This window comes from Apus apus, chromosome 12 (assembly GCF_020740795.1).
Source record: "Apus apus isolate bApuApu2 chromosome 12, bApuApu2.pri.cur, whole genome shotgun sequence".
Classification (NCBI taxonomy): Eukaryota; Metazoa; Chordata; class Aves; order Apodiformes; family Apodidae; genus Apus; species Apus apus.
The window spans coordinates 19,961,194-19,982,912 of NC_067293.1; the positions used below are offsets into that span (position 1 = coordinate 19,961,194).

General features: G+C 55.0%; 2 protein-coding genes across 6 annotated transcripts in view; one reads left to right on the forward strand and one right to left on the reverse strand.

The window, feature by feature from the left end:
* The first annotated feature begins 2,595 nt into the window (after window positions 1–2,595).
* LOC127389623 (relaxin receptor 1-like) lies at window positions 2,596–19,397 on the forward strand. Of its 2 annotated transcripts, XM_051630294.1 has the most exons (17): window positions 2,596–2,736; window positions 5,370–5,510; window positions 6,524–6,613; window positions 6,705–6,810; window positions 7,246–7,317; window positions 8,088–8,159; window positions 11,104–11,175; window positions 13,396–13,470; window positions 13,623–13,694; window positions 15,705–15,776; window positions 15,909–15,980; window positions 16,257–16,328; window positions 16,406–16,477; window positions 17,363–17,592; window positions 17,959–18,369; window positions 18,703–18,918; window positions 19,131–19,397. In XM_051630294.1, exons 1-17 carry the CDS (start codon window positions 2,688–2,690, stop codon window positions 19,316–19,318), a joined length of 2,082 nt encoding a protein of 693 aa, XP_051486254.1. In that variant the 5' UTR covers window positions 2,596–2,687; the 3' UTR covers window positions 19,319–19,397. The 2 variants fall into 2 exon arrangements, with proteins under 2 accessions (XP_051486254.1, XP_051486252.1); XM_051630292.1 differs by lacking the exon at window positions 13,623–13,694 and having other exon boundaries at window positions 2,657–2,736.
* A 45-nt stretch (window positions 19,398–19,442) lies between these two features.
* Window positions 19,443–21,719, reverse strand: part of STARD8 (StAR related lipid transfer domain containing 8) — a 59,709-nt gene continuing 57,432 nt past the window's right edge. For all 4 annotated transcript variants that reach the window (XM_051630283.1, XM_051630286.1, XM_051630285.1 and 1 more), the window contains 2 exons: window positions 21,537–21,716; window positions 19,443–20,993 (listed from right to left, as the gene is read on the reverse strand). In XM_051630283.1, the coding sequence (XP_051486243.1) occupies window positions 20,876–20,993; window positions 21,537–21,716 (298 nt within the window). In that variant the 3' untranslated portion in view covers window positions 19,443–20,875. The remainder of the gene's footprint in view (window positions 20,994–21,536; window positions 21,717–21,719) is intronic.

The following is a 21,719-nucleotide window of genomic DNA, read 5'->3' on the forward strand; positions in this document are numbered from 1 at the left end:
CTGGCTGGGAGCAGAGCTGGGTGTGCGAGGTGTCACACATCAGCTGCCATCAACCCACCCCATGCCCACAGGAGGACGTGCAGCTGCTGGCCTCAGACACAGGCAGTCTCACCTCAAATGGAGGAGAAAAAAGCACCAGAGAAGTCAGGCTCGAGTGAGAACTGAGGCATCATTCCAGTGGGAAACAAAGTAAAAGGGAAAAGCTGGCTTGGTTTGCTCAGAAGTGACATTTTCCAGGGAGAGGGGGAGGGGAAGGGGCTGCCCGATGGATGACTGCAGAGCTCTGCAGAGAGGTTAGACTTCAAAATCCTGGGTTATGAATCCACACCCCACAACTGCACGAGTCCTCTCCAAGCCCCTCGGGGCTCCATATCATGATGTATTGCTGGGCTTCACAGCCCAGAGATTGACTGCATGTGGGGAGTGTCCAAGACCCCAACGCCATCGGGGTGGGTGGTGGGAGGCCTGTCCCCAAGAGTTGGATGGAGAGCGCTGCCAAAAAGAGTCAGATGAAATGTTTTGGCCCATCGATGACCTCCATGCTAAGAAATGCAAGCTTGGTGTAAAGATGCTGACAGCCTGCAGGAGCACGGGGAGAGAAAGCTGAAAGGCTCTGAGAGTGCAAAGCGCTGGTCAAGGGCTGGAGCAAAGAGTGGGCCCTGGAGATGTACTGGAGAGCTACAAGAACTGCAGCTTGGATGAAGAGCAGTGAAATGTGGGGTCTATCTAAGAGATGACGGGTGCCCCCAGGTTTCCTGAGGGGAGCAGGCTCTGCTGTTGGGTTGGAAGCAACACAGGATACGAAGAGGGATGCCTTTTTGCACCAGGTGCAAAGCCAGAAGGCACTTCACAGAATCACAGAATGTCAGGGGTTGGAAGGGGCCTCCAAAGGTCATCAAGTCCAATCCCCCAGGTAGAGCAGGACCACCACAGAGTCTAGGGCAGGTCACTCAGAAAGGCATCCAGACAAGTCTAGAAAGTTTCCAGAGGAGACTCCACAGCCTCTCTGGGCAGCCTGTCCCAGGGCTCTGTCACCCTCACAGGAAAGAAGTTCTTCCTCATGTTGAGGTGGAACTTCCTGGGCTCCAGTTTGAATCCATTGCCCCTTGTCTTGCCACAGGGCACAAGTGAAAAGAGATTGGCCCCTCCTTCTTGACACCCACCCTTCAGATATTTATATACATTACAAAGATCCCTTCTTAGTCTTCTCTTCTCTAGATTAAACAGCCCCAGGTCTCTCAGCCTTTCCTTGTAGAACAGGTGTTCCAGTCCCTTCATCATCCTTCTGGGACCCTTTTTCCTTCAACGTGCAGGAAAGGGGTGTCAGTACCAATGACAAGCAGGAATAGGGACAGAAACAGCTGTTGGCTCGTTTTAGAAGCATCAACAAGAATTTGGATTAATTATTTGATAATGTGCAAATAAAAGGGGGATACATGTGTCATTTAATCCCACACACTGATGTCTCCAGGCTGAGGGGAGGTGGGACAGCAGGTCCTGTGACCTGAGTCAAGATTTTGTTTTCCAGCAGCAGGAGAGGGGCTAATTTTTTACAGATTTTTCTGGACCAGTATTGAGGCTTTGGAAGTGCTGGGGAAAGGAGACCCCAAGGAGAGATGCAGACAGGCTGGGAGACGGGATGGAGAGCAAAGGCAGGGTTGGGGTTTGTTCCAGGGCCTCCTCTCCTCCCTCCCACTTTGCAGCTGTGAAATGCCAGTTCTTCTCCTTCCTCCTCAGGAATCTGGTGAACTTGGCCCAGGAGCTGGGGCAGGGCTGCCCCCCCATGCCCCACAGCCTGCAAAGGGGGTGGCTGTGCCACCATTGGTCCCTGGACGCTTTGGAGCCACCAATGGCACAGAACAGCTGCCTGGTGACAGTGGAGGGACCTGTGCCCAGGGGGGCTGCTCAGAACCCCCTTATCTTCCTCTCTGCTCACCCCCCTGAAGTACTGAGGAGGGGGCTGGAGGGGCCCCAGGCAGCCTGGGGATGGGGGTAGGGGGACCACAACATCAGCAGGGAGAATGAGGCAGAGGTAGGCACCAGCCCCCCTGGTCTGAGTACTGGATGAAGGCTCAGGGGTGGGGTCTGCCCTGTCCCCTCACCAGGACTGGTGACTGGGGCAAGGATGGGACAGGGACCCCCAAGAATGCCACAACTCGGTCACATCCATCAGGCCACAGGACACGGGTGGATGCAGGTGCTGGCAGCAGAGGGCCCTCTTGAAGGGGAAGTGTCCTTCACCCTCCTCCTCCTCCTCCTTCTCCTCCTCCTCCTTCTTCTCCTCCTTCTCCTCCTCCTGCTCCTGCTCCTCCCCGGGCTGGCCCTGGAGCCCCTGGGGTGTGCACACCAGGGTGTCCTTGGGCAGGAGGGACAGCACAGCCCCCCACTGCCCCCGGGCTGGGGGGCACAGGTGAAGGCCTGGATCCATTCTCATCTCCTCCCCTTGTCCTGCACACCCCCTGGCTGGATGTTGTGCCCGCTGAGGTGCTGCAGATCTCCTGACCGCGGCCGATGGAGACACAGAGTGTGCGGCTTCTCGGGGACCGGTGACTACCTGTAGCATCCCCAGCCTGTGTGCTCCTGGGAGACGTTAGAGAGGACCCAGCAGCTTCTCCCCCTTCCCTTTCCCTCCTGCCTGCAGCCCAGGAGGGCTCGGAGCCCCGTGGGGCCGGGGCTGCCCCGCCAACATGCGGCTGCTCCTCCTCCTTCTGCCACCGCTTTTCTGTGCTGCTACAAGTAAGTGGCTGATTTTGTGTGTCAGGGCATCCCAGGTGGGGAGGAGACCTCCATGGCATATGGAGTGGTTTGTGTTGGGATTTTGATACAGATCCTGGCACCTGGCATGGGGATGCTTGAAAGAGCTGTGCGAGGAGCTTGTGTGCCTGGTGACGCTGCTCTCAGCACCGCTTGCTCTTCACTCTTCTGGGCATCAGCATTGCCTGTCAGCCCAGAATTGGCTGCAAACTGGGATTCTGCCTCCAGTTAAGAGCGGAGTGAGCAAGCAAGGAAGCAGAGAGGGGGGAAAAGCCAGCTGCCACACCGATGGTATGGTCTGAAAGGGAGAGAGCTGTGGACAGAAACGGGATTGAGAATGGACAATACTTGCAGGAAGGTCAGAAGGGGGATGGTGGGAAGACAGGAGCTCAATTCTGTTTTGCTCTGGTTTGCTGTGGTTTACCTTCGTGGCTGGCAATGCAAACTGTCCCCTCCTGGCTGTGGGAGAGAGGGGGGCTGAAGCTTTCTCTCCAACCAAACCACTAATTCTTTGTGTCTGCTTTAGAACTGCTTGTTTCAGGTGCAGCTCAGCCCTCCTTGGTACAGGAACTGTGAAGGGATAGTGTGGGAAGGGGCCTGCAGTGCTGGGTGGGACACAGGGGGGACACACCATGGTGAGGAAGACCTGGGCTCTGGGACTTCCCTGGCAGAACTTAGATGGATTCTTTGCAGGCAGAGGCAGTGCAGACCCAAGGGGTGTGTCATTCAGCCTCTCAGTTTCTAGAGGATTTGGTCAGGGCTGTTTTCTTGGCGGTGTGTGGGCCTTGTGAAAAGTCACGGCAGATGCTGAGCTTAATCCCAGCTCCATTTGGCTGCCTCCTCTGGCTGTGCTTCCTTCTGTGCCCCGCAGAGCCAGGCAGGAGGGTCCCTGTGGTGACACTGCCCGTGCCCACCCCATCCTGCCACTGCCAGAGAAGGTCCCTTTATCTTATAGGCAGCATCAACCCAAATCAGTGCTTTCCCTTGCCTCAAGCACACACTTTTCCTCTTTTCTTTTTTAAATTTTTATTTATATTTTTTATATTCCACCTTCTCCTTCCCTGTCTCTGGCTGTTCTCTGGTCTCTGCCCTGCACAGTCACTGGTCTCTGCTGCCCTAGGGGGGGTTAATGCAGAATGCAGTCCAATGGGAGGGACTGGAAAGCAGCACTTTGGAGGGAAATCTGGGGCTTGAGCATCATTCCTGAACAAAAATAGGAGCTATCTGTGTTTGTATGTATAAGAAAATATATGTATAAACTCTGCTCTCATAGTATTTACATAGTTCTGTGTGCAGATACTTTCTCTGCAATTGGGACCTGGAGACTCTAGGAAGGTTCCTGTTGCCTTCCTGAGACACTCCCTGGACAACTAGAAATGGGACTGAGACAGGAAAAAATCTCTCTGGAGGAACTTGATCTCAGGGCTGGGGTCAGACCTGTTTCCATTTGCAGGACTTGCAGAGGGACAGGAACATGCAGGGCTGAGAGCAGAAGCCAGGGCTCCTGCACCATCCCAGCCCTTCCAGATTCCTGTTTTCTTACTCTATCATCGCCCAGTGATGGAGGTTGGCTGGTCCCCTGCAAGTGCTCATGGAGGTCCTGAGCAAGCTCCAGCTCTGCTGCTGCAGCAGGAGCCCTCCTGGCACTGCACCCATAGCTGTGGCCAGGACCCTGCAGATCCCACTCTGAGCACCCACAGGACCTCTCATGTTGAGGAGCAGCTTCCCACAGGTTCTCCACACTGGTGCACAGCACAGATATCAGCTGTTCTGACACAAACATAACTTTATTTAGTTTTTTGCACGTGATTTTTTTTATTTGGTGTGATCTGCCAGCATGAGGTGTTTTTAATAACTATTTAATAAATATGCCTCAGGGAGGTGGTGGAGTCACCACCCCCGGATGTGTTGCAGGGTTGTTTGGATGTGGTGTTGGTGGATGTGGTTTAGGGGAGAAGTTTGTAGAGTAGGGATGATGGTTGGACTTGGTGATCCCAAGGGGCTTCTCCAACCTGAATAGTTCTATGATTTGTGATTCTGTGATATAACCCTTTCATGGAAACATTAACTCTCAACAGTTAGACATTAACTATTACACTTGGCTCCAATGTTTGTTGTTTCCCCTGCCTAGGAGAAACTGGTGCTAAGGGAAATCCAAAGGAGCAGCCACACAGGATGAGTTTGTCCATCTTGCCACACACAAATTTTGTGCATGCCCTCTATGAGAGGGCAGCATTGGCTGCTCCATCCCAGGCACTGCCCCCTCTTTGCTTGCTCTCCCTGTGGTATTTGCCTACACCCTGTCCCAAAGCTGGTGGCATCCAGAGAGCACCAGCCCTCACCACTCCCCTCCCAGCTTTGAGGGGACCAAAATCTGTTCTTTACAAGTAAGCCCCTGCTGTACCTAGAGACTGACCCACCATCAGGCAGGAGATCTCAAGGCCATGTCTATCCTCTTGGAGAGGTTTTGGTTTCACAAAGCAGAACCAAGTCCCTGGAGCTGGGCACAGAGCAGGATGTAGCCCCAGGAACTCGGTGCCCCGAAGGGATGGGGCAGCATCTGCAAGGGGCCTGGGGGCTTCCCAGGTGCTGAGCATCTCCTCTTCCTTGGACAGAGCCTCCCCTGATCCTCTCCCAGCGGGATGAGTGTCCCTTGGGGCAGTTTCCCTGTGGCAACCTCTCCTCCTGCCTGCCCCAGGCCCTGCACTGCAACGGGGAGGATGACTGCGGCAACGGGGCTGACGAGGAGAACTGTGGTAAGCAGCAACCCCTGGGAGGGGGGGATGTCCTCAGTGGGATACCCCCCAGGCCTGGGAACACCAGGATCTGGGACCATGAGTGCAATTAGAGCAGAGATTGCTCTTCCCCTGGGAAGTGTGAAGAATCCTGGATCTGTTTGGTTATCCAGCCACTTCCTCAGCTCTTGGCGTGCTGCCCTGTCACACTGAGCTATTCCCTCAGGGGTTGTCCCAGCCTGGAGTGCTGGAAAACTCTCATTGCTACAAGGCTGGGCCATGGTGGGCAGGCAGGGGAGTAGAGAGGCTCTGCACTTCCCATCAGGACACTCAGGGTCAGCAAACTCAAAGACACAAACTGAGTTCCTGGTTTTGCACAGTACATAGGGCCTCAGCAGGGCTCTTTGCTCAGGGATGCTGAGCCCGAGAGTGGGAACCAGTTGGAGGCTGGACAGATTCCCCCTCTGGGAGCTGGGTAGCTGAGTGGATCTGGCTCAGTGTATCCTTAAAGTGGGCTAGGTGGGATGCTAGGAATGAAAGTGGTTTTTAGAAGGGCAAATAGTGACAGGACAAGGGTTAATGGCTGTAAACTGGAAGAGAGTGGATTTAGATTAGATATTAGGAAGAAATTCTTCCCTGTGAGGGTGGTGAGAGCCTGGCCCAGGCTGCCCAGGGAAGCTGTGGCTGCCCCATCCCTGGCAGTGTTGAAGGGCAGGTTGGATGGGGCTTGGAGCAGCCTGGGCTGGTGGGAGGTGTCCCTGGCATGCAGGGGGGTTGGAACAAGGTGATCTTCCAACCCAAACTGGTCTGTCACTCTGTGATTCTATGAAAAGCAGGAAATGTGTGTCGTGGCAGTGCCTGGAGGGACACCATGGGGCTGGAGGAACGTTCGTTCTGTCCCAGTGCATCTGTGGGGCTTGGGCCAGACTTCCAGCTCCGTGTGACCCAGCCATCCCCACCGAGGCTGCCAGGGCCTTGCTCAGCACCCCTGTCCGTGCACAGGCTCTAATCCTGTCCCCCCTCTCTGCCTGCAGTGGATGACAGCGGCTGGCTGCAGATCCTGGGGGACATGCTGGCAGTGAGGAGCAGCCAGCTGCCCCTGGAAGATGAGGGTGATGTCTGTGGTAAGTTGCCCTCCCCAGGGATGGCCATCCTGCCCCAGCAGTGGGTCCTGCCTGTCCCCCCTCACCCCCTCTCCCCTCTGCCTGCCCACAGGGCTGGAGCTGTTCCCGGCGCGGTGCCGCTGCCGGGGCAGGGCTGTGGATTGCACACAGCAGGACCTGCCCTCTGTCCCCTCGGTCTCCTCCAACGTCACCAGGATGTGAGTAGTGGTGGGTGCAGGCACCGTCTCCCCCGGGAGAGGCACAAGCAGGGTTCAAGCTGCCACCTGGCAGGAAAACAAGCTTAGAGGGAATGAAACAAAATCCCTGGCTTTTCCTTGTTGCCCCTGGATGTAAAGAAGCAAAAGAGCCTCCCCCAGGCACACAGAGCCAGGGGTTGTCAGTAAGGCTGAGGGCTGGGCTGCCTTTGCACCCAGGAGACAAGGGCTGGGAAGGGAGGAGAGTGGGGGACAACTCCTCTGCAGCAGATAATGCCTGCAGAGCAGAAGGGCAATTAGCAAGGTAGTGCTGATGAACAGCAGCTGCCCTTCATCTTAGGGTATTGCAAAAGGAGGGTCTGGTCTTTGCTGTTCTCCTTTGCTAAAGGTCTCTGCTGTGGCCTAGTTTGATTTTTTTTCCTTGTGTTTTCTTTGTAGGGACCTAAAAAAAAATAAAATCCGTTCTCTGCTGGACAACCAATTTGCCAGGTACAGGAGCCTGAGGAAGCTGTGAGTATCACCTTGCTGTCTGCTGCCTGCTGGCTGGCTTGTAGGGCAGGGAACAGCAGCAGTGGTGGGGCCATGAGCAGAGGAACAAGTGTGTCAGGACAGCTTCACTTGGGACAACACACCCTGATGGGACAGTGTGTTTGTCCAGGCAGCAGGTTTTTCAGTTCCTGCAGCCTGTGGTGCCCACTGAACTCAGCGGGTGCCTGTCACAGGGGCTGTGAGCCCCTGGAAGGGGGGCTCCTGCAGAGGCTGGTGTCCTGCAGACATGGGCGCATCCCAAGCACCCTGACAACCCCTTGGGAAATGTATTTCTTCAGTCTCTTTTCTGTTCTGTTTTGTTTTGGTTTGTTTTTTTAAATAGCTTTTTGCAAAACAACAAGATCCGGTTGATCTCACCAAAAGCCTTTGCTGGACTTTCTCAGCTTAAAATGTTGTGAGTAAAGGGGCCTGTGTTATGGGGAGGGAAGCCCTGAAGGACACAGTCCTTTGGCTCTTCTTAGCCTGGAGGCTCAAGGCAGGTTCTGAGCCCTTCTTGCTCCTGCAAGAGGTGGTACCAAGCATGCTTTAAGCTGGAGTTGTGTGTATTTTGGGTGAACACAGGGCAGAGGCATTTTCCCTCCTACAAACCCCTCTTCCCATCTCCGTGTAACCCAGCCTGAGCTGGGATCTGCCTTTGAGCTGCTCAGGGAGACGGGGCAGTGGGCAGAGAGGGAACAGCAATTTCAGCAGTGGTGCCTGAGGATCCATCTTCTCCTCTGTACTGGTTCCAGGTTCCTCAGCCACAACAGGATCACGCAGCTGAAGCCCTGGGTGTTTGAGGACCTGCATCGCCTCGAGTGGCTGTGAGTTCCTCTGCTGGGCCCAACAGCATCAGGAGATGGGACTGATCCTGACTCCTCCTTGCTTTTACCATAATTTAACTTCTTTGGGGGCGGAAAAAAAATGGGCATGATGGCTTAAGGGTGTCTGTGGTAACATGCTGGTGGTGATGGGTGCAATGTCATAGAATTATACAATCATAGAATGGTTTGGGTTGGAAGGAACCTATAAAATCATCTAGTTCCAACCCCCTGCATGAGCAGGGACACCCTCCACTAGACCAGGTTGCTCCAAGCCCCATCCAACCTGCCCTTCAACACTGCCAGGGATGGGGCAGCCACAACCTCTTTGGGCAACCTGGGCCATTGTCTCACCACCCTCACACTGAATAGTTTCTTCCTGATGTCTAACCTAAATCTCATGTCTTCCAGCTTGAAACCATTACCCCTCATCCTATCACTACACACCCTGGTAAAAAGTCCCTCCCCAGCTTTCCTGGAGCCCCTTCAGGCCCTGGAAGGTGCTCTAAGGTCTCCCTGGAGCCTTCTCTTCTCCAGGCTGAACACCACAACTCTCTCAGCCTGTCTCCAGAGCAGAGCTGCTCCAGCCCTTGGATCATCTTCGTGGCCTCCTCTGGATTTGCTCCAAGAGTTCTATGTCCTTCCTGTGTTGAGGGCTCCAGAACTGGACACAGTTCTCCAGGTGTGGTCTCCTGAGTGTGGAGTAGAGGGGCAGGATCACCTCCCCGGCCCTGCTGGCCACACTTCTTTGATACAGCCCAGGACATGGTTGGTTTCTGGGCTCCAGTGCACATTCCTGGCTCATGGTGAACTTTTCCTCAACCAACAACCCCAGGTTCTTCTCTTGAAGGCTGATCTCAATTCTTTCTCCACCCAACCTGTATTTGTGCCTGGGGTTGCCCCAGTCCGGGTGCAGGACCCTGCACTTTGCCTTGTTGAACTTCATGAGGATGGCATGGGCCCACCTATCCAGCCTGTCAAGGTCCCTCTGGATGGATCCCTTCCCTCTTGGGTGCCAACCACACCACACAGCTTGGTGTCATCAGCAAACTTGCTGAGGGGTCATTGATCCCACTGACCAGGTTGCTGACAAAGATGTTAAACAGCATCAGTCCCAGCACTGAACCCTGAGGAACACCACCCATCACTGGTTTCCATCTGGGCATTGAGCCACTGATCACTACTCTCTGAGTGCAACCATCCAGCCAATTCCTTATCCATCAAGTGGTCCAGCCATCAAATCCATATTCTTCCAATTTTGAGACCAGGATGTCAAGCAGGACAGTGTTGAATACCTTGCACAAGTCGAGGTAGATGATGTCAGTTGCTCTTCCCTTGTCCACTGACCCCATCATAAATCTCTTCACCCCTGTGACCAATGACAGGGCTGGGGGAAATGGCAGAAGCTGCATCAGGGCAGGTTTAGGTTGGATATCAGGAAAAGGTTTTCCACCCAGAGGGTGGTTGAGCACTGGAACCAGCTCCCAGGGCAGTGGTCCCAGCACCAAGCCTGCCTGAGTTCCAGAAGCATTGGGATGATGCTCTCAGGCACATGGTGTGATTCTTGGGGTGCCCTGCACAGGGACAGGAGTTGGTCTCGATGATCCTGATGGGTCCCTTCCAACTCAGCAGATTCTATGATTCTATGATAAAAAGCCACCAAGTCTGTCAGGCCTGGTTTGGTCTTGGTGAAGCCCTGTTTGTTGCCATCAACCACCTCCATGTTTTCCATGTGCCTTAGCAGAGCCTTCAGGAAGATTTGCTCCGTGATCTTACCAGGCACAGAGGTGAGACCGATTGGCCTGCAGTTCCCTGGGTCTTCTTTACTTCCATTTTTTGAAAATGGGGGTTATGTTCCCCCTTCTGCAGTCAGTGGGAACTTCACCAGACTGCCATGACTTTTCAAATACGATGGGAAGTGACATTGCAACTTCATTTGACACTCCCTTGGGAGCCATGGGTGTCCAGCTGGGTCTCTACCACCCTCTTTCCCCACAGCCCTGGGGACCAGGGCACACTTGCCCTCTGCTACAGCTCTTTTTATCAAACTCCTGTTTGAGTTTCCCTCCCATTACTGGGGTCAGGTTTAGCACAGACTGGCCACACTCCTGCCCACAATGGCCAGCTGGTCCCTCCCTTGCTGGGCCAGCATTGTTGGGCACAGCAATGGGCTTCGAGTAGAGGCAGCCTCAGCTCCCAGGCTGGAGCACTGGAGCTTTGTGTATAAAAGGCTTAACATGTGCTGTTAAACACAGAGATTTGCAGCTCCATCACCCTGAAAAATGTACGTCTGAATTAAATGTACAGTTAATATCCTTCCCCTCTGTTTATTCTCAAAGGCTCGCTTTGATTCTGTGTGTGGTTTTACAAACAGAGATTCTAAAGGTTTCACTACAAGAAAAGAAACCATAAAAGCCACTTTACAGGATGGTTGGTTCCTGTTCTGCAGCTTGGGCAGGTCTGCCAGCCCCTAGGCTCCCCTCCCCTGACTGCCCCGGGACCAGCTCCACTGTTCCTTAAATCAAAGAAAGAGAGCAGAGGATGGGCAGCTCACAGAGGGTGGTCTGTGGTGCAAACAGGCCAGAGGACTTTTGAGAAGCCAAACACGGCCCTGAATTCCCTGAACGGTTTCTAATTTATCTCTAGTTCACCGCAGAAGAGAGAAAAATTCCAACAGCCCCTGACTGTGAAGGAATCCAGACTCTGCAGCTGGATTTAACACTGCAGCCAGGGCTGCCTGGGAGAATCCAAAGGGGAGGGAATGGGCTTCCAAGGGGGCAGCCCCCTGCCTGGGGATGGGTATCCATGGAAGCTCACAGGGGAGAATAGACAGAGCCAGCTCCCCCCAGAGCAGCAAGTGGTGGGGGCTTCCCCCTGCCAGGAGCATCCTGCTGCCTTCTCACCCTCTCTGTGTCCCCTCTTCTCACTTCTCCCCTTCTCCTTCCAGGATGCTGGACAACAACAAGATTGCCCAGATCGTCCCCACAGCATTTGCAGGGCTGAACTCCCTGTATTTCCTGTAAGTAGAGCTGGGGGCTCTCCTGAGGGTTTTGGGGAACCCCACTCTGAGGGTGTCTGACCCCTTCTCCAGGCACTTTCTAGCCTTTCCTGGGGCAAACCAGGAATGCTTGTGGCTTGCTCACCCTCCCTGGTGTGCAAGGGATGGCGGTGCAAGGGAGATGTCTGTCCTGCTCCCACTTCCAGGAGCTGGCAGGGGGAACCAGCAGGCTTTGCTGCTGCTGCTCTGTGCCATCTCCTGCTCTCAGGACGTTCTGCTCACAACCAGCATTAATTGCTCTTGCCTGGGACAGGACAGGCAGGTCCTGGGCAGCTGTCCTGCAGTTGGAGTGCTGATGCTTTTCCTTGCACCAGTGACTGCAACCAGGATCCAGTGCTTTCCCAAGCTGCTGCTGGGTGTCTTCACACCAGCTCATCTCAAGCCAAGGTGTTTTTTAAGGTTCAGCCAGTCCAAGGTGGACATACAGGATAACAAATTGACTTTAAGAGCCATGAAAACCATTTTGCGAGACGACTTTAACACCCTCTCTGTAGTTCAGAACACAGATTGGAAACCTTGGCAGCAGCCTGGGGTCACCATCAGGGAAGAAGTTTTGGCTGTTACAGTGGAAAAAAACGTGTGTGAGTGCACAGATGCACACAAGTGCTCACACGCATCTGTCTGTATGTTAAGCTGTGTTCCCTGGAAGGTTTCTTCCTTGTACTATCCCTGCTGGAGATGGAACTGCTTCACTTTGGGTGTAAAAGCCAAAAAGTTGGGTTTGGGGGTGTGTGTGAAACTTGGGTAATGGTCATACCTGGGGCTGGAGGGATTGATAACAGCCAGGCCTGGCAGCCACCATGGGGATGATGGGCTGTGACCCCTGGATTTAGCTTTTATGCCAAACCTGGGTAGCAATCAGTGTCCAGAGACCTATCCCCACTCTGTCCCAGCCATGTGGGAACAGCTAGAGGGACAGGACCCCCTCATGTTCCCACGTTGCAGGCAGCTCTGCTTGGTGATCTGCACTGTTTATCCTTCTGCATTTTTGTTAGGAAATCAAGTAAACTAAAACCATGGTCAGAAAACGAGCAGTGAGGAGCCCTGTTCATGCAGGCATGTGCAAAAGTGCTGGGAAAAACACCAGCAGAAGCTGGGGCTGTAAATCTGCCTTTACTGCCTGTCACTCCAGGGTCACTGGCTGCTGCTCTCATGCACCATTCTCTTGGGGCTGTGCCCGTCACAGCTCACTGGAGAGCATCTCCCACAGCCCCTAAACATGCCCAGTGTTGTTACCTTTATTTCTTTCCCAATGAATGAGGCTCCACACTGCCCTCCAAGGCCTCGTACACCTGGCCTTTGCCTGGGGTGGTGGTGGCTGAACTGGCTCTGTGGTTAGCACGGCTGTGGCTGCTCTGCTGGGAGCTGGTGCAGATGCTGCTCTGGGCTGGGGGCTCCATCCAACCCCAGCTCACCCTGGGCAACCCCACACTGCACGTGTCCTCCTGGGTGAGAGCCAGCAGAAAGCACTCACGGAATCACAGAATATTAGGGGTTGGAAAGGACCTCCAAAGATCATTGAGTCCAACCACCGTGCCAGAGCAGGACAAAAAAACAACAACAACAACAACAACAAAAAAACCACAAAACAAAAACAAAGCAAAAAAACCAACATAACAAAACCAAACAAACAAAAAAAGCCCAAACCAAACAACAACAATAAAAAACAACAACAACCAGAAAAACACACACAAAAAAAACCCCCACAATAACAAAAAACCCAACTAAAACCCAAAAAACCCCAACAAAACCCAACAAAAACCAGGGCAGGTCACTCAGAAAGGCATCCAGACAGGTCTGGAAAGTCTCCAGAGAAGGAGGCTCCACAACCTCTCTGGGCAGCCTGTCCCAGGGCTCTGTCACCCTCACAGGAATGTTCTTCCTCATTTTAAGGTCCATTGCCTGTCATCCTATCACAGGGCCCAGGTGACAAGAGCTTGTCCCTGCTGTCTTGATGCCCTCATGTATTTATAGACATTAATTAGATGTTCTCCTCTCTAGACTGAAAAGCTCCAGGTCTCTCAGCTTTTCCTCGTAAGGCAGGTGTCATTCCATCATCCTTGTAGCCTCATGAAACACCACATGGTCCAGGAGCTGCAGGACCACATCCACGCTCGGGGTTGTGTCCTGGGCAGGGAAATGGTGCCATCACTTCACTTGTCCTGATTGCCTCCTGCCCAGGTACCTGCTGAACAACTCGGTGAGCCGGCTGCCCAACGCCTCACTCTGTGCCCAGATGCCGAAGCTCAGCTGGCTGTAAGTGCCCTGTGGGAGTGGGAAGGGCTCAGGACTTCTGGGTGGGAGGGGGACACACATGCAGGAGGTGAGGAATCATGTTGGGGACCCCCAGGCATGGCAGGGATGGGGGCAAGGGTGGGAAGGTGGCAGCCACACTGGCCTTTCTGCAGGGAGCTGGAGGGGAACAGGATCCGAGCGGTGCCCAGGGCTGTTTTCCAGGAGTGCCAGGAATTCACTGTGCTGTGAGTACCAGAGGGGCCAGCTGTGCCTGCCCCTGCAGACCCCGTCCCACTGCGGGCATGGGGGGAGGGGGTGGCACCCAGTGCTGGGCTGGGTGAGGGGCTGATGTCTCAGTGCTCATGGTTTCAGCTCACCCTTGTGCACGGCACCAACAGTGCTTCAGAGCCATGAGTTGTGCAGGGGCCTGAGCAGGGGCCCCAGAGCCCTTTGCAGGGACTTTGTGCTGGAGGATGGTGGGGGCTGGTGGGTGGGCAGCTGGTGGGTTCATCCCAGCATCCTGTCACCAGCCCAAGGGGCTGCCCAAATTGAGCAAGGACCTTCTCCAGGTGGGAGATAGTGGCGGGACATGGCATGGAAAAAGCTTCCTGTGGGTGTGCAAATAGCAGAGCTCACAGCCAGCCCAAGCTCTTCTGCTGGCATCCAAATCCTCTAAAAATATCCCTGAGGAAGGCCATAAAACCTGTGAGCTGGCTCTCCACATGCCAGACAATGTCTGCTTCCATCCCTCCTGCCAGGAGCCTGCTTCTGCCCCGGTCCCTCCTAGCCCTGGCTCTGAGCTCCCACCCAGGACCTGGCAGAGGCAGTGGCCTCCCAGCGATGATGCCCAGACCTCTCCCAGGCTCCAGTTTTCCTGCATGTGATGGTCATGTATTTTCCAACGAGATACATATGGCCTCTGGAGCCCCAGGAAATAAGGACAGGAGGATTGTGCACTGTGCAGATGTTTTCCATGAGCACAAGGCTACCGGTAGCCCCAGGATGGTTCCACATGAATATCAGGAAGAACTTCTTTCCTGTGAGAGTGACAGAGCCCTGAGACAGGCTGCCCAGAGAGGCTGTGGAGTCTCCTTCTCTGGAGACATTCAAACCCCCCTGGACACGTTCCTGTGTGATGTGCTCTGGGTGATCCTGCTCTGGCAGGGGGGTTGGACTGGATGATCTTTCCAGGTCCCTTCCAACCCCTAAGATCTGTGATTCTGTGATTCTGTGATGGTGACAGGAGAGCAGCAGTGGGATAGGGAGTCAAGCCACCCTGCCAAGGGCTCAGGAATCAGGGGTAGCTGGAGCACAGGGAGTGCCTTGCAGGACCCTGTGCCAATGCTGCCAGATCAGGGTAAGCAAGTAAATCCAGGGCCGAGCAGTAGCTGATATGGGGCTGGGACAGGATGGACAGGAGCTGCACAAAGACTCTGTTCCCTCATCCTGCCTTTCTTGGAGAAGCCCAAATAGGTGTTAAAATCCCAAATGTACACAGGCACATTTTTCCCTCCACCAAGAGCTGTTCACAGCCACCCCTGCCAGTCCTGCTGTCCATCCTTCCCTCCCTCCTTTGGCAGCCCAGCCACTGGCTCTGCTCAGCTCTGTGTTTCCCCAGCTGTTGTGGCAGTGCCATGGAAACCTCCACACAGGCAAGACGAAGGTGTAAACATGCTGTGCTGGTGACACCAGCAGAGGAGATGACTTCATGAGCAGGGGCAGCACAGGAGATGAGGGCTCATGTTGGGACTCCGTGGGATGACCTGGACTCGCCCATCTCCCCAGTCCTGTCCAGCCACACCATGGACCATGTCAGAGCAGGCTGCCCTCCCTGGTGTCTAAGCACAGCAGAGCCCTGCTGCCTGATGAGAGCCTCCACTGAGGAGCCCCATCCCAGATCATGAGTTCTCCCAGCCCCTAATGTCCCACAGGGGTGCTCCAAAATCATTGATGATTCTTGGTGCACCATTCTGGATTTCTACTTCTGAGCACTTTGACCAGCTCTGCTCATCTTCCACACATCTGATAGGCTTTTGTGAGATGGAGCCTTGCACTGAAAGCTGGGCTCTGGCTCCAAGCTCCTCTACACCAGCATTAGGCTGCTGGAGGTGATGGTTGTGGCTCAGTGCATTTGGGAGGGAGGGCTGGGTGCATCCACAGCTGCTCACAGCCCATCCAAAAGTGGGACCATGCTCCCAGAGGGGGTGCAGAGCTGTGCCATACCCACATGCTCTCTCCCTTTCCACTTCCTCCAGGATTCTGCGCAGGAACAAGCTCCAGTGGATCCAGGAGGGGACGTTTTCCAGGCTGAACAGGCTGATGGAGCTGTATGTTTACCCCTTTTGCAGGCAGTGGCTGTGCTGAGGGCAGGGGTCTCTCTGGGATTCCCACTCTGCACCCCCAGGGTGCAAGGCTTGGTGCCCTCAACTGCTTCCCAAACACTTCTCTCCTCCGCACAGCGACCTGTCATCCAACAGCCTGGACCAGCTTCCCTCCTCGCTCTTTACTGGCCTGGCAGAGCTCCAGCAGCTGTGAGTACCAGGGGTGCCCCATCCCCCTGCAAGTGCCAGGGAGCCCTGCAGCACCCCTGGCTGCAGGGGCTGTTCTCTCCCAAGGCCCTGGTGGCCCCAGCATGATGGGCTCCCTGCCCTGCTGCCTGTGTGTCCTCTGCCCCAGGGTTGCCAACTCCTCCCAGTGGAATGGGCTGCGTTGGGAAAAGCCATGGAAAAATACCCCTTTGCCCTTGTTTTTGGCTGCTTTCATAGCTTACAGGTGAGGAAACCACCAAAGGCTTGTCTCTTTTTCAGGAATATTTCCTACAATCCCTTGAAAGAGATCTCCCCTGGCCAGTTTGAGAGCCTGCCTCGGCTGCGGTCCCTGTGAGTCCCACAACATCCCCATGCCCAGCCTGGGACCACTCCCAGCTCCCCTCCTCTGCACTGGTTTCCTTTTGCAGGAGCTTGGAAGGGCTGGAGATTCCCAACATCCACAACCTGACCTTCCAGAAGCTGACCAGCCTCTCACACATGTGAGCTGGGGGGAGCAGGGGGTGTAGGTGACGGAGACAAGGTGGACTCTGTCAGCCAAGGCCTGCACCAGTGCCAGGCTCTGTGCTGAGAGCTGGGGGGAAGCAATGGCATTGGAGACCCCTTGCTTGGCCCCAGGAAGCCCAGAGATGTACGGGTACCCAGGCAGGACAGTGATGGCACCCGGGTGGGAGCAGGGCCATGCAGCCAGCTGGGAGTGCTTCAGAAGGAGAAAATAACCATTAGTTCTCTCCAGATGCACACTTTGAAGTACCTGTAATGACAGACAACTGTATGTCCTCCTTTCCGTAATTGGTCTGTTTGCACTAGAAATATGGTACATTTTCTACCTGACTTGCTAATAAGCAATCATTTTCTCTCCTTTTATCTATAATTAAGCAGAAATGAGCCTCGTGTGGCAGTTTTGTAGTCATTTTCTAATGTAGATCTTTGCTAAGCTTATGCGGGTTGGCTTTAATAAGGCTTGAAAAGATTAATCTGAAATAATATGGAGGGGAAAAAAAATGTGGATCCCTGTTAATGGAACTTGAAGGATTTGAATAAGGGATTGATTTTTCAGAGTTAGTTTGGGAGAATCATGGGTTGGAGGAAAACACGGCTCTGTTTATCAGCTGATGGTGCTGGATAGTGGCAGATTTAAGTGTGGCTGTGGTACATGATCCAAAAAGCCCCGGGGTGCTGCCAGCATTTAGTGAAGGCTCTGGGACGCTGCTTATTTAGTGTCCCCAACCACTGCAGCCCTGTGCCAGCAGGAAGCTCCTTGGCGGCTGGGGGAACCTGAGAGGGGCTGTGCACACCGGGCTGTGCTTGCTCCCGGCCCTGCTCACAGCCAGGAAGGCTCCTTCACCCCTTGGCTTCCCCAACAGCTACTTCAAGAAGTTCCAGTACTGCCGCTACGCCCCCCACGTGCGCAGCTGCAAACCCAACACCGACGGCATCTCCTCCTTTGAGAACCTCCTGGCCAGCATCATCCTGCGCGTCTCCGTCTGGGTCATCGCCTGCCTCACCTGCCTCGGCAACCTCTTCGTCATCTGCATGCGCTCCCTGCTGGCAGCTGAGAACAGCCAGCACGCCATGGCCATCAAGTCCCTGTGCTGTGAGCGGGGAGGCAGCAGGGCAGGGGCTGGCAGGGGGCACAGAGGGACCGGGGAGGGGATGAGCTGCCCAATAGCATCTCCCCAGGGAGATGTTTCATGCCCATCTTCGGGTTTCTGGGCAGCCCTCTGGGCCTGAAGCCCCTCGGCCCTGCCTGAGGGTCTGTGCTCACAGGCACCAGCAGGCAGCTCTTACATGTATATTTATGTATATCTATATATCTATCTATATATCTATCTATATATAGATAGATAAAAAATATGTATAGAGCCCAAGGCTACCCAGTCCTATGGTGGCTTTATGGGCATGCCAAGGGCAATGTTTCCCCACTGCTGCTGCTCTCTCAGGGTGCCTTGCCTCCCCTCAGGTGCAGATGGCCTGATGGGCATCTACCTCTTCATCATCGGAGCCTTCGACCTCAAGTACTCGGGCGAATACAACAAGCATGCCCAGGGCTGGATGGGCAGCCTGCAGTGCCAGCTGGTGGGCAGCCTGGCCATGCTGTCCTCTGAGGTGTCTGTCCTGCTCCTGACCTACATGACCCTGGAGAAATACTTCTCCATTGTGTTCCCGTTCAGCCACCACAGAGCTGGCAAGAAGCAGACCATCTCAGTGCTGGTGGCCATCTGGCTTCTGGGCTTCTCCCTCAGCATTGTCCCCCTGTGGTGTAAGGAGACCTTTGGGAACTACTACGGGAGGAACGGGGTGTGCTTCCCGCTGCAGTCTGACCTGGGCGAGCGGCCCAGTGCCCGCGGATACTCTGCCACCATCTACCTGGGTAAGGTCACCTCAGGACTTGGGGACAATGCGGGGCAGGATGGGCTTTCCTGCTGGGCTTTCCCTCCAGGGTGCCAGGAGGGCTGTACAGAGCACTGCCGTTCCGCTGGGACCCGATAAGGACTGCCAGCTCTGCCCTCCGGCCTGGGCTGGGGAGGGTCCCTGCTCCAGCCTCAGGACGGAGCTGGCCAGGGGGGCTGGGCTGAGGCTGGATTCAGGTCTAACCGGTACCGAGAGGTCTCTGCCCCCTCTAGTGACAGAAGCAGGAGTCGTCCGGCCCAGCTCGGCTCTCTGCACTTTGGCTACGCTCAGAGACAGATTTCTTCCTCTCCAGGCTTGAATCTGGCAGCCTTCATCACCATCCTCTTCGCCTACTCTGGCATGTTCTACTCCATCCACATCACCGCCTCCAAAACAGCAGAGAGAGGCGTCTGCTCCCGGGAAGTCGCCATCGCAAAGCGCTTCTTCTTCATCGTCTTCACTGACGCGCTCTGCTGGATACCCATCTTCCTCCTCAAGCTGCTCTCCCTGCTGCAGGTGGAAATACCAGGTGAACCCCCAAGTCCCAGAGCCCAGCACGGATCCCTGGGTCAGAGACCCCCTCGTGTAGGTGCTGCTGAGGTTGGAGCTCTCTTCCCCAACAGCTGGGCTGTGAGCAGAGATGGTTTTACCTTTGCTGCGTGGGCTGGAGAGGGTGGGTGGGTCACCCCTGAGTGAGGGCAGCCCTCTCAGCTGCCTCACGTCATCTCTGTGTTGGCACAGGCACCATCACCTCCTGGGTGGTCATCTTCATCCTGCCCATCAACAGTGCCCTGAATCCCATCCTCTACACCATCACCACCACCTCCTTCCAGGAGAAGGTGAAGGTTTGCCTGCAGAACAAGCAGCTGGAGCTGCACGAGTCCCGCCCGAGCTTCACTCTGGTGACACTGCAGGCCAGCAGCACCTGACCCCCCCACCACATAAGGACATCCACAGCTGCCAGGCACTACCACCAGCTCCATGAGAAAGCTCACAGCTCAGCTCCAGGATCTTGGAGAACTGCTAAGCATGAAGGTTACCTCATCAGCCAGCCACGATCGTTAGTACTTTATTAATTACATGGATGGGAAGAGCAGCCCCAATCCAAGTCGATCAATCTGTTGCAGTTGCACATGATACAAAAGTCCCTTCAATATAAAACACACATCTTTCAAGTGAGCATCACCTGGCACTGAGCTCTATGAGTTATATATTAATATTCCAACTGTACAAGTATTTATAGATAGAAAAAAAAGAAATATTTTTTTAAAAATTAGGAGAAAAATCACTCCCCCTAATATTAGTTGTATTTTTTTATATATATAAATATATATATAAAAATGCAGAACACAGGCTGGGTTGCTCTTTTTTTCCACCAAAAGAGAGACAGAGAGGATGTGTTACAGTGAAACTGACCCTGGGAACGGCTCCCAAGTGTGGGTCATGTTGCCTTCCAGTTGGAACAATGTCTGGTTACTTGGGTCCCTGCCTGAACAGAGAACCCAGGTCGGCTCCCGGGTGCTGACAGCTCCAGCAGGTGGTTTCTCCGGGGAGGAAAGGGAGGGATGGAAGGGGAACAGACGGTTTTTGGAGGGAATAGTTCTGCACACAGGAGGTCAAGGGCTTGGCCACCAAAAAGGTGACCCCAGGACACCGCCCCCTCCCCGCCATCCCACCAGGTGCACATTGCCCCATCCCAGCTTGTAGCTCTGGGGCTTCAGACATGTCCTGCACACTTCAAACAATGGGTGGTTGGTTTCAAGGGATGGGCTTGGCTCGGAATATCATCCATCCAGCCCCCCACTGACATCTGGTGCAGAAGAGAGGCTTTGAGCTGACGGACAGCAAGGCCCGTGACCAGAGGGCTTTGTCTTCTATGAAATCCAGCACCAAAGGTGCAACAGACTCCTTCTGCCACCCGAGGCACACCCTGCTGTTGGGATGCAGCCCCTTCCTCCCACAACAGCAGCCTCTTCCACCACCACACAGGCTCTGGGGTGCCTCCCTGGCTGTCCCCACCAGGTGACATGCTCCGCTCCCCCCGCCTCACTGCCCACCCCTCACTTCCCGACACCGCGCTGTGACCTACGGACCTGCCCGTCCTCCCCCTCTTAATGATCCTTCTCTCCACAAACCTCAGTCCCTACTCACAGCTTGCACAGGGGACCCAGCTCAACTTGCCCTCCCGAGGGGCATCCCCCCCTCTTTCCCTCTGCTTTCTGACCTCCCTCAGCCCACGGGCTCCTCAGCTTCACCTCTGTGGACAACCTGCTGCCCAGCATGAGGGAGGCATGGCTGAAGCAGCAGCAGAGATGGTGGGAATGGGAATGCCCACCCCAGGGCAGAAGGACACTCATCAGTATGTGCCTGTCCACACACCAGCCTCTGCTCCCCCTCCACATCTGGCACTGGGCTCCCCTCCAAGAGCCCCAGCCCACGTCCACCAGCAGTCCACATCAGACAGGACAGAGCATCTCCCTGGTGCCTCAGATCTTTGTCTCAGGGCCGTTGGAACTCAGGGCTGGGAAAGAGTCTCGGATCCTTGCCAGCTCCATGGCGCAGAGGTGGCCAAAGACCTTGTTGTACCACTCGGGAGACCGGCCCCTGGAGAAGGGAACAGAAGGGTGAGCAGGCAAAGTGGACCCAGGCCCATGCCAAGGAGCAACACATCAGTTGCTGAGGGACAGGCACCCAGCACAGGCAGCTCCACGTGATGGAGTTGCTGAATGAGCACCACGTGGCAGAAAAGGGAACGTGCCTCCCCAACTCCAGATGTGTGGCAAAAAGGGGAATATCTGTGACCCAACCAGCCTGTCCCTGCACCAACCCACCCCTACACCACCCCCCAGCCCAGCTCCCACAGAGCAGAGATCCTTCAGCCTTACAGGAGATCCCATCTTCTTGGCAGAAGCCTTAAGGGACTTGCTTGCTGCACTGGGAGCCACTGGAGGAACTGCCAGCACTGCAACACCGGGCTGGTGGCTCCTTCCCAGTCACCATCTGGCAGCTGAAGCCCACTCCCAGACCATCACTCCTATCCCTCCAGGCAGGCAGAGGGACAAGCAGCTCCTGCGCCCACCTGCTGCCCCACTGCCCTCCTTGGTGGCTGATGCAGCTGCTGATGTGGTGACATCAAGGGCACCTCACCTGAGGTCAGCTCTGCAGATATGGGTCACTTTGGAACGCCCCATGGCGCTGGGCTCGATGAGGTACTGGGACATCAGGACGATGGCTTTGACACCTCCTCCCTCCACCAGCAGCTTGTCGTGCTCCACCGAGATGGAGATGAGCAGGCAGGCTCCCCGTGGCAGGTCTGTGCACCAGCGCCTG